Source organism: Triticum dicoccoides, chromosome 1B, assembly GCF_002162155.2.
Source record: "Triticum dicoccoides isolate Atlit2015 ecotype Zavitan chromosome 1B, WEW_v2.0, whole genome shotgun sequence".
NCBI classification, from domain to species: domain Eukaryota; kingdom Viridiplantae; phylum Streptophyta; class Magnoliopsida; order Poales; family Poaceae; genus Triticum; species Triticum dicoccoides.
In genome coordinates, this window is record NC_041381.1 from 325,867,778 (window position 1) to 325,879,719 (window position 11,942).

Below are 11,942 nucleotides of genomic sequence, written 5' to 3' on the forward strand. Positions count from 1 at the left end.
GTTTTTTTTTATCTTGCAGAACTGATGGTTTCGTGGAAATGCCACAGATTTCGCTGTTTCGTGACCTTAATATTTCTCTATATCATGGCTGGCTTCTAGATCCAGATGTAAGCTTGTTTGTGGATATTGAATGTGCACTTGCACCAGCACGCGTAGTTATTTATGATATTTTGGAGCTTATTTAAGTGGATGAAGGCTAATACCATGGTATTGATCATTAGGATGCTGACTTTGCTGCGCTATCACCATATTCGTCGTATTATGCACTTTATGAGGCGTTCTTTGACCCTGAGTTTCAGAATGGTTAGTAATATTCTTCATTCACGAATTGTTTGCACATCAATTTTTTATACTTTTAATGTGAATTTTCCTATTTGTTCTTTTCTATAGTGGATCTGGCCAAAAAGTTCCTAAAAGGTCCTCAACTCACTTCCTATGGGTAAATTTCTTAGCTTTGACCGCTAGTGAAATTATTTATTCTATGCTATTGTGAATATATATATATTTAAGCACAATGCATTAATCATGTAGCTTGCGTTCCTTACGCAACGACCTGAAAGAGGAGGCCCCATGTGTACTTTTCTGGCAGAATCACTTCAGCGCTGTAATTAAGGTGAGAGATTAATGTTAGCAGTCTTAGTTCTATTCAGCTCGCTCCTGACCCTTTCCAATTGTGCAGATAAAAGAGGAACTATATGCCTTAGTTACTGATTCAGGTTATTTAGAAAGTTCTGTGGTTTGGGAAAGGTTATTAAGTGAGGTATGCTGAATATCCTTGTTCATCATTTCCTTGTGTGATGAAATGCACTTATAGTTCTTAATCATGGCTTCTTAGGCGGGCGGGGAACTTGTGGACTGCAACTTCATTCCAATTGTTCGAGCGCCACACATACCACCTTCCGTAAGTGTGACACTTAAAAACAATGTGATATTTCATTTTGTTGTAAGTGCATACTGATTGAAGGATGTTGCATTTCATTTGACTCTGTTCATCATCTTTGTAATTTGTTGAATTATACGAAACATTTTGTTTTTAGTCAAAAGTAGGCAAGCTTGTTTTCTTTTGAATTCACCCGTATTATATTTCTACCTGAGGAAACAGTTTGCACCCAATGCAACTGAAAGCTTATTTGTCACTCGCTTAGTTTATTTCTTTTCTCTCTTTCTTGCTTTCAATCCAGACTAATCTTTTATATGTTCTGACCAAATGACCCAAAGAAAAGTAACTTGCATCACTATATATTCCTGGTAGAACCCAGGGTCCTACCGGTCCTGCTCCTTAGGTTGTAGGGGAAGACCGGGGGTTGACGGGGGCGAGGGCGCGGCGGCCGGCGCACAGGCGCCGTCGCAAGATGGAAGGAGGGAGGCGGCTAGGGTTTAGGGTTCGGCTCCTCTGGGAGCTGGGCAATAGAATTCTTCTTATTGCTTAATCTCAAAAATAGTCTTACAGCTAGTATATATAACCACGATGCTAAAAAATAAGATAACTTGTGGGCCAAGCCCCTAACTAAACCTGCTCGGTGGGCCTCCTACGGGCATAAGCCTGCCCGGTCATAACATCTCTCCCCGCCTGCGCAAACAGCTCGTCCTCGAGCTGAAAGTCTGGGTAGTGTTGGCGGAACTCGTCATGCTGCTCCCAAGTGGCCTCCTCCTCCGGAAGTCCAGCTCACTGAATCAGCACGCACCACACCCCGCGACGGAGCTGGGCTTGCAACACCTTCTCCGGTCCCGTGCGTTCGTCGAAGGTCGGAGGGAGCGCGGGAGGGGCCGCAGGTGGCTCCCCACGGTAAGGCTTCAGCAGCCCCACATGTAAGATGTCGTGGATGCGGGCTCTGGCAGAAAGCTGAAGGCTGTAAGCCACCTGCCCGATGCGCTCCAAGACAACAAAGGGCCCGGCGTAACGAGGGCCCAGCTTGCGCTTCACGCGTGGGTCCAGTGACTGCGTAGAGCGGTGAAGAAGACGCAGCCACACCCAATCACCCACCGCGAACTCCGCCTCGCGATGGTGGTCGTCGTAGTAGTGCTTGGCCAGCTGCTGGGCCTGAAGGAGGCGTTGCCGGACTTCAGCCAACATGTCGTCACGGCGCCGCATAAGCTCACCGGCCACCTCCGTCCGAGCCGTCGTCGGATCAACCGGAATGATGGGCGGTGGCGGCCGACCATAGACCACCTCAAAAGGAGTGGCGCGCAGGGCGGAGTGATAGGAGGTGTTGTAGCAGAACTCCGCCCATGAGAGCCAGTCCACCCAAGCGCGAGGACGATCACCTGTGACACAACGCAAATACATGGCAATCACCTTGTTGACAACCTCGGACTGGCCGTCCGTCTGAGGATGGAAGGCCGTGCTCAGGCGGAGTTTCACGCCCGCCAACCGGAAGAGATCGCGCCAGACATGTCCGGTGAACACCGGGTCCCGATCGCCGACGATCGAAGAGGGAAACCCGTGGAGATGAACGATACCGTCAAAGAAGGCGCGGGCCACGGAGGCAGCAGTGTAGGGATGACCGAGCGCAATGAAGTGAGCATACTTGGAGAAGCGGTCGACCACCGTGAGAATGACCGATTTGCCGCCCACCTTGGGGAGGCCCTCGATGAAGTCCATGGAGATATCCGCCCAGACCTGAGACGACACCTCCAAGGGCTGGAGCAGACAAGCCGGCCATAGTGTCTACGTCTTGTTGCGTTGGCATGTCACACAAGACTGAACCCAGTCACGGACCAGGGCCCGATCACCAGGGATGATGTAGAAGTCGGCGCTGAGACGATGGAGAGTTTTCTGCACACCCTCATGGCCCACCGAGTGGGCCAACAGCAACACCTGGTGATGGAGATCGTCATGCGCCGGCACGAAGACCCGGCGCCCATGGAGGAGCAGTCCGTCGGTGAAGCACCAAGGCTCCTCCAACTCGCCCGCAGCCAGCTGCTGCTGAAGAAGAAGTGCGTCGGCCGCGGCCGCCGTTGCCCGGCGAATGTCGGTGAAGAGATCGAAGGTCGGCCCGGAGCGGATGCAGAACGCCGCCCCCTCGGAGTCGCCGACGGTGGTGTCGTGGTCGGCGTCGCGGCGAGACAGGGCGTCGGCCACGGTGTTAAGACGGCCGGGCGATACTCGATCGAGAAGTCAAAGCCGAAGAGCTTGCTGATCCACTGGTGTTGCGGCACGGTCGAGAGCCTCTGTTCCAACAAGAACTTGAGGCTGTAGTGGTCCGTGCGAATCCGGAAAGACCAACCCCACAGATAGGGCCGATGGTGCACCGCCTGCACCAAACCAATGAGCTCCCGGTCATACGCCGCGAGCTTAAGATGGCGCGGAGCGAAAGGCCTGCTGAAGAAAGCGAGAGGGCCATCGCCCTGATGAAGCACGGCGCTGAACCCCGCACCGGAGGCGTCACAGTCCACCACGAATGGGCGGTCAAAATCCGGCATCTGAAGAACGGGGCCCGTCGTGAGGGCCCCCTTGAGGGCCTCGAATGCCGCCGTCGCCTCATCGTCCCAAGCGAAGGCGTCGCGGCGCAACAAACGCGTGAGTGGCGACGCGATGAGGCCGAACTCTCGAATAAACTTTCGGTAGTATCCCACGAGGCCCAGAAAACCGCGAAGAGCCCGCGGTGAGTGCGGCGTCGGCCAGGCTGTGACGGCCGCCACCTTGTCGGCATCCATAGCAACCCCGTCGGCCGAGATGACGTGGCCGAGGTAGGCGACTGAAGGCGTCCCAAACGAGCACCTCGAGCGCTTAAGATGAAGATGGTGCGCCTGAAGCTCGTTGAAGACGATGGCGGCGTGCTGGAGGTGCTCTGCCCATGAGGCGCTGTAGATAAGAATGTCATCAAAGAAAACGAGCACAAACCAACGTAAGTAGGGCCGGAGGACGTCGTTCATCAGAGCCTGGAAGGTCATCGGGGCGTTGGAGAGGCCAAAGGGCATCACCAAGAACTCGAAGTGGCCGTGACGAGTCCGAAACGCCGTCTTGGCGATGTCGTCCGGGTGCATGCGCACCTGGTGGTACCCCGACCGGAGATCGAGCTTGGTGAACAAGCGCGCCCCATGTAGCTCATCCAGGAGCTCATCGACCACCAGAATAGGAAACTTGTCCTTGAGTGTGAGAGCATTAAGGGCGCGGTAGTCGATGCAGAAGCGCCACGTGCCGTCCGACTTGCGGATGAGGAGGACTGGCGCGGTGAACGGCGATGTGGAGATCCGGATGATGCCTGCGGCGAGCATGAGTGCGCACTGCCGCTCCAACTCGTCCTTCTGCAGCTGCGGATAGCGAAAAGCACGAACTGCCACCGGTGCCGAGCCCGGCAGGAGATGAATACGGTGGTCATAAACCCGGCCTGGCGGAAGGCCCTTCGGCTCGGTGAAGAGGTCGCCGTGCTGCTGCAGAAGGTGATCCAATAGTGGGTGCTCGGCCTCGGAGGTAGCCGTTGCCGGCTGAAGCTGCGGCGTCGCCAGTGAGGTGCACCCAACGCCTTCCCACCGGATGCGGCGGCCCAGCCGCCAGAAGGTCATTGTCAGAGCGTCGAAGTACCAAAGGATGGGACCGAGGGTCTGCAGAAAGTCGACGCCAAGGATGAAGTCGAAACAGCCCAAGTCAATGCCCGCACATGTGATGGAGAAGTGTTCGTCGCCGATGGTGATGGGCACGTCCTGTGCGAGCCCATGACACCGGAGACGATCGCCGTTGGCCACCGTGACCCGAAGTTGCTCCCAGCCCGTCGGCTGAAGCGCTAGGCGACGCATGGTAGCCTCGGGCAGGAAGTTATGTGTGGAGCCTGTATCCACAAGGGCCACCAGGCGCTCGCCGTGGATCATCACCGGCAAAAGCATGGTCCGCTCGTCACGGATGCCAGCGAGCGCATGGGGAGGGACCACGAGTGCCGTCGCCGGGGGGTGCGGCCTCAGGAGCCGTTGGGGGCGGCAGTGCGTCGGCCCCGTCGGCCAGGGCGTCCTCCTCGATGTAGTCGGCCGTCTCCAAGTAGAAGAGGCGCGGGCAGTCATGGCCCGGCGCATAGGGCTCATCGCAGTTGTAGCAGAGGCCTTGGCGCCGCCGCTCCATCTGCTCCGCCGGAGAGAGACGACGGAAGGGCCACGTCGCGGCCGGGGTGGTAGTCGCCGGAGCGACCAGGGGTGGCCAGCCCGGCGTAGGGGGCTGCCGGGCGGCCTGTCGGCCTCCTCGAGCAAGGCTGCCGGCTGCATGGCCTGGGCGCGACATTCGAAGGCGCGGGCGTAATACATGGCCGTCTGGAGATCCTGAGGTCCAGGAAGCTCCACGTCCACGCGGATGTGATCCGGAAGTCCACCGACGAAGAGGTCGGCCCGCTGCTGCGCCGTCACGCCCGACGCGTGGCACGCCATGGCCTGGAAACGGTCGGCGAAGTCCTGCACCGTGGAGGTGAAGGGAAGGCGGCCGAGCTCCGCCAGACGGCTCCCGCAGATCGGAGGCCCAAAGCGAAGGAGGCAGAGCTCGCGGAAGCGCTCCCAAGGGGGCATGCCGCCCTCGTCCTGCTCGAGGGCGTAAGACCATGTCTGTGCCGCGCCGCGGAGGTGGTAAGAGGCGAGCCAGGTACGCTCCGATGCGAGGGTTCGCTGCCCGCGAAAGAACTGGTCGCATTGGTTGAGCCAGTTGAGGGGGTCCTCCGTGCCGTCATATGTGGCGAAGTCGATTTTCGCGAACCGAGGCGGTGTCTGGGTTGGAGCGCCGTGTCGAGCTGGCTCGAGGTGCGGAGCAGCGAGGCGGGTGGCGCCTGGTCGGAGTACTCCGAGTAGTGACCCGCGGAGCCGGATGGCCCGCTGAACTGCGGGAACGGGGTCGGCTGTTCTGGAGCCGTGGTGTAGACCGGTGATGGCGAAGACCCAGCCGCCCAAGTTGGTAGTGGCGACGGGGAGGGCGGGAACCGGACCTGATGGATCGGCAGGCCGGCCGGCGAGGACGCCCCTGAGCTGGGCAGAGGTGGCGTCGGTGGTTGTAGCGTCTGCTGTGGAGGGTTGGCGGGCGCGACGGGTGCTGCGGGGCCCGTAGTTGGCCACTGCGACCATAGAGGAGCCGCGGCTGGAGGCTGATGAAGATGCAGCGGCGGCGGTGGCGGGCCGCTGGGGTGCCCCACCTGGAACAGCAGCAGCAGTGGCCCGCCGCATGCAGGCGCACCCTGGGACGGCCACGGCAGCGCGGGGTGGCCGTAGGCGGCGATCGGCGCAGCCGGCGGCGGTGCGTACGGCCCTGCCAGGTACAGGTGGAGTCCCTGGACGTCCGTCATGAGATCCCGCAACGTGCTGGTGACCTGTTCCGGCGTGAAGATGGCGGTCGTCGGCGGCGCGGAGGTGACTGGGGTCGGCGGCGTTGTGGAACCCGCGGTGGTGACCGGGACGGTGGTCATCGGGGCGGTGGTGACGATGGGCAGCGGCGGCGTGGGTGTTGATGAAGACATGATCGAACCCGAGTCTCTGGATACCAAATTGGTAGAACCCAGGGTCCTACCGGTCCTGCTCCTTAGGTTGTAGGGGAAGACCGGGGGTTGACGGGGGCGAGGGCGCGGCGGCCGGCACACAGGCGTCGTCGCGAGATGGAAGGAGGGAGGCGGTGGCTGAGAGAGGGAGGCGGCTAGGGTTTAGGGTCCGGCTCCTCTGGGAGCCGGGCAATAGAATTCTTCTTATTGCTTAATCTCAAAAATAGTCTTACAACTAGTATATATAACCACGATGCTAAAAAACAAGATAACTTGTGGGCCAAGCCCCTAACTAAACCTGCCTGGTGGGCCTCCTACGGGCATAAGTCTGCCGGGTCATAGCAATTCAATTATTCATGTTGAAATTGCATCATACATTAGAAGATATGGGAGTTCTTAGAGTAGATGAACATCACTGCATTTCTTCAATTAGACTTTTTACTGCTTAGTGCTGAAACCATAATACCCGTTCTGTGTTTAGTTTCAGGATCTGCCTGGAACTAGCTCTTCTATGTCGGTTCACTCGTCTGGTCAACTGATTTCTGAGGTTTCTGATGGAAGAATTTCATTTATAAGACGGCGAACAGCAAATCTGTTCACCGATGACGACGACAACTATTTGGAATCACTTCAAAAATTTGCAGAATTGCCCAGAAATCAGTTTTCAGAAGCAAAAACCTTGTGTGCTAAAGGTACCTCATTGATTGTTGCGGATACATCCAAAATTGGCAGGATCATTGCAAGCGATCTTCTTCAGCAAATTGTGCAGGCCCATCAAGCTAAGTGTAGCTGGAATGGGAAATTTGATAGACGCAGCATTTATGTTAATGGTCGTTATCGTGCTAGGATTACAGCACAGTTTTGTGAGTACACTGATAACACCTTGCCAATTGCTTACATGACAAATGACTACACAGCTTATGTTGTGGAAGTGCTTTCTCTATTTGAACTAGAGAAGTTGGGATATCCCGCCTTTTTTCGCTTGCTGATTAACACACTTACAGAATCAGATCTAAGCACCATGTCACATTTTGATTTGGCATGCTTTTGGGATAGAATACAAAGCCACCTAGCTTTGAAGTTTTCGTCAGCCAGACAGGACTTCTATGGTGGCATCCAGAGGATCCGCCGAAATTCATCAAGGAGGGTCAGGTGGGCCTTAAGAAATCTGTTGAGGTCGGCACCATTGGCTGATGATGATGATTGGAGGGCGTTGACCTATGACGGAGGACAAGGACATCCTCTTCTCAGAAAAGTTTTGAGGTATAAAGGAAAGAATCATGAGCAGAAGGATGATGAGACTGAAGAGGACAAAAGGTTTGGGAAATATTTGAATACTCTTGATAGTGCTTCTGAATATGCGCGCAATGTGAATGAGCATGCAGAGGATGATGAGGTGAGGTTTGTCTTTTCTGTTTCTCTCAGATCTTAATGTCGTAACATTAAGTCTTGTTCATTTTTTCTTTTTGCAAAAAATGATTTGAAGGATGTCAAGGAAGATGCTGATGAGGAGGTGGAACCATTCTATGAACCAGTCGAATTACTTTCAGAATTGGATTTGCTGTACTCGCATTTTCTTCAAGAGCATCTCAGTGCGGTTCATGAACTCCTAGTAACCTCTGTTTCTGAGGAGTTATTTTTGTTGTGAGTTTTTTTTCTTCCAATAAACTGCTGTCTCAGTGTCTGAGCTTGAATCAAAATCAGAAAACATTAATCTGAAATGTCTAAATTTTGTAGGTTGGAAGAGCTGTTTGAATTGTATGAGAGACCGGAGGTTATTACAAACCGAGTGTCATGATGGTTTTCCGCATACGGAGTTCTGTAGGTACTGTAAAGACAAGTTCTATCCTATTTGCTATTTGAGTCTTTTGATGCTCAATAAACTGAAGCTAATTTGTGATAGCTGGATATTTGATTGTTGGTTAAATACTCTTTAATGAGGGTTAATTGATTCAGTAGCAGCAGCTACTTTTTTTAATTAAGTTTGCAGCTACATTAAAAGAATCTAAGGCTGTGGAGAAGTTACTGGTACTCCCTCCGATCCATATTACTTGTCACTCAAACGGATGTACGTAGACGTATTTCAGTGCGAGATACAGCCGTTTGAGCGGCAAGTAATATGGATCGGAGGGAGCAGTGTAACTTATTAATCCAAATCATCTCATGTTGAAATGTTCTAGACTAGGTTGTGCTTATCTTTACAAACTGCATCTCATGCATAACCTTATTATTCTTAACAGCCTCCCTCCTTTGGGATATCGTCGCAACTACAAGTTGAACTGGATGGATGGGTCGAATTGCGAGGTCTGAAGGTGTAACTCAAGCGCTCAAAGTATATTTGCATTTGCATCTTTCTTCCCTTTTTGTTTCTGTATTTGGTTATGAGCTCTTAGCGATGTTAGGAATTTATATAAAGGTTACAAACCAAGCTTGCCAAATTTTGGAATGTTTGAGAAGGCTGCAAATCAAGTTTATGTGTAATTTGTTACAAACCAAGTTTGCGAAGTTCTGGAATGTTTGAGAAGGCTGCAAATCTTGTGGTACAATCCCAGACTAAGATGTATTGCAGTCCCTTGATTGTGTAATCTGTATTCAGTAGCCATTCTGTCATACTCCTCTGTTTAATCTTCTGATTGTGGGATCGGAGTACATTGTACTGCACAATGTGTGTGCTGTACGGTAGCAATTGTCCTCTCTTTACTTTTATGATCGATTGAATACTTCCAGTTTAACCTTCTGTGCTCTGTATGCTAAATAATTCTTGTACTGAATGCACAGGTAAATCGTGTTACCCAAAATCGCATAGGCAAACTGTACATTTGTTAGACAAAATCTTGGTATAGTCATGGGAATGTATTTTCGTGGGATCTATATGGAATGGTGATTCTTTCGGCCTTGTTTGTTTGCATCATTTCCTAAAATGGTGACCTCATTATTAACAATACTCGCAATAGCTCATTGATTGTTGAGGAGGTATATTTTCAAAGGACGCATATCTACCGATGTGTTAACGGGGGCGTGGTTTGGTAATACTTAAATTTGGCAACTATTAGTGAATAAAATGATTTTTTTTCACTTCACAATCCCAAACAATGCGCTTAGAAGTCGCTACATAAAGATTTAATTTCATTTATGTGATTTGTTCTCTTCAAAGGTTATAGCTTTTGTTCTAGCTTCACCAATGTTACTCACCAAATAAAAAGCCATTTTAGAAATAATTCGCTTAGGAGTTAGCACATGGAGCGATTTGTTCTCTTCTAAGATTATAGCGTGCTTGCTTCATCTACGTTACCCATCAAATAAAAAGCCTGTTCAGGTAGGCTGTCTAATACCCTTGTAGCTTTGGGTAGCAGCAGTCCTGCTGGGTAGGCCCTCGTAGCAAAGCTGGCGGTCGCTCATCTCCGAATTCCAGAGGCGGTTCGGACTTGGCGACTTGCTGTAGATTGGCGTTATGCTGATTTCTTCCTCCCATGCTTCTTCCTATCAAATCTCTTCCCAGATTTGATTCCTGGTGGATCCTCTCCGCCGCCTCCTCTCCAGATCTCCGTCTCCTCCTCTGCTTCTTCCTCTTTTCCCCCCTCCACATCCTATTAACGTTTAACGACGGGATCCAGCGGGCGCATCAATCCGGAGGGGAGATCTGATGTAGGGTAGAACCCTAGCGGCCCGATCTTTCATGATTGAAGTGGGATCCCTCGAAGAACATGAAGAACACGGGGAAGAACGGAGAGAAAACATAAGGGAAAACACTCAAGAACAAGTCCAATCACACATCCACTAGACAATCAAACACACAAGATCCACAAGGTACATGAACAACAAAGAGAAAGATACAAGGTAGAGTTCATCTCCAAGAGGAGGTCTTGATTGTATCCTAGACGGATCTTCCCACGAGGGGGTCTTGATGATATCCCGCAGGATCTTCTCACATGGAGGTCTTGAACTCCATGGGAATGGTCTCTCTCTCTCAAGAGGAGGAGGTAGGAGCAAAGCTCACCTAAGAATGAGCTATCATATTTGCTAACCCTAGAAAGGAGGTGGAGGTGGTCTATTTATAGTCTAAGCCACGAAGGGGTAAGTGGGAGAGGGATACAAGGCCAAAGGCCCGTGGCCGCGCACAGGCAGGGCGTACCGGACACATGGGCGGTAGTACCGCTTGGAGGGGCGGTAGTACCGGTCGCTCGATCACTGGAGTTTGTCGGGTTGAGCGGTAGTAGCTTGGATGTTGGGCGGTAGTACGGCTTGGATGGTCTGAGCGGTAGTACCGCTTGCTTTGGGCGGTAGTACCGCCCTTTCTGGACTGGGCAGGTCCTTCTTCCGTCTTCGCTTCCACGCTTCCCTCGCAGATGGTGTAGCCGTTCCTTGGCGATTGCACTCCTCCTCGTCGTCCGTGAAGCTCTGACAATACCTATGCATGCACACGAGTGGAGTGTCAAGTAGTATACCATCCTCGAAGGGGTCAAGTGAACACGTGTAAAGGAGAAGATTCACCTTTATGTATGAGAAGTAGAGGTCGCACGTGTCACTTGCCAAATGAACTCTTGACATGGTGATGTCCGTAGGATGCTCCGCATCATCCCCTCCCCCTTGGGAAAGATCCGACTGTTGGAAATATGTCCTAGAGGCAATAATAAAATGGTTATTATTATATTTCCTTGTTCATGATAATTGTCTATTGTTCATGCTATAATTGTGTTATCCGGAAATCGTAATACATGTGTGAATACATAGACCACTACATGTCCCAAGTGAGCCTCTAGTTGACTACCTCGTTTATCAATAGATGGTCACGGTTTCCTGACCATGGACATTGGATGTCATTGATAACGGGATCACATCATTGGGAGAATGATGTGATGGACAAGACCCAATCCTAAGCATAGCACAAGATCGTGTAGTTCGTTTTGCTAGAGCTTTTCTAATGTCAAGTATCATTTCCTTAGACCATGAGATCGTGTAACTCCCGGATACCGTAAGAGTGCTTTGGGTGTACCAAACGTCACAACGTAACTAGGTGGCTATAAAGGTGTACTACAGGTATCTCCGAAAGTGTCTGTTGGGTTGACACGGATCGAGACTGGGATTTATCACTCCGTATGACGGAGAGGTATCTCTGGGCCCACTCGGTAATGCATCATCATAATGAGCTCAAAGTGACCAAGTGGTTGGTCACGGGATCATGCATTACGGTACGAGTAAAGTGACTTGCAGGTAACGAGATTGAACGAGGTATTGGGATACCGACGATCGAATCTCGGGCAAGTAACGTACCGATTGACAAAGGGAATTATATACGGGATTACTTGAATCCTCGACATCGTGGTTCATTCGATGAGATCATCGTGGAACATGTGGGAGCCAACATGGGTATCCAGATCCCGCTGTTGGTCATTGGCCGAAGAGTCGTCTCGGTCATGTCTGCGTGTCTCCCGAACCCGTAGGGTCTACACACTTAAGGTTCGGTGACGCTAGGGTTGTACAGATATTAGTATGTGGTAACCC

General features: G+C 51.9%; 1 protein-coding gene across 3 annotated transcripts in view; it reads left to right on the plus strand.

Annotated features, from left to right (window-relative positions):
- Window positions 1–9,086, plus strand: part of LOC119333120 — an 11,413-nt gene extending 2,327 nt beyond the window's left edge. For 2 of the 3 annotated variants that reach the window (XM_037606133.1, XM_037606143.1), the window contains 10 exons: window positions 20–107; window positions 222–303; window positions 391–439; window positions 532–613; window positions 680–760; window positions 836–901; window positions 6,922–7,836; window positions 7,927–8,084; window positions 8,178–8,265; window positions 8,681–9,086. In XM_037606133.1, the coding sequence (XP_037462030.1) occupies window positions 20–107; window positions 222–303; window positions 391–439; window positions 532–613; window positions 680–760; window positions 836–901; window positions 6,922–7,836; window positions 7,927–8,084; window positions 8,178–8,238 (1,582 nt within the window). In that variant the 3' untranslated portion in view covers window positions 8,239–8,265; window positions 8,681–9,086. The remainder of the gene's footprint in view (window positions 1–19; window positions 108–221; window positions 304–390; window positions 440–531; window positions 614–679; window positions 761–835; window positions 902–6,921; window positions 7,837–7,926; window positions 8,085–8,177; window positions 8,266–8,680) is intronic. The other variant, XM_037606139.1, reaches the window with a different exon arrangement.
- Window positions 9,087–11,942: the final 2,856 nt, after the last annotated feature.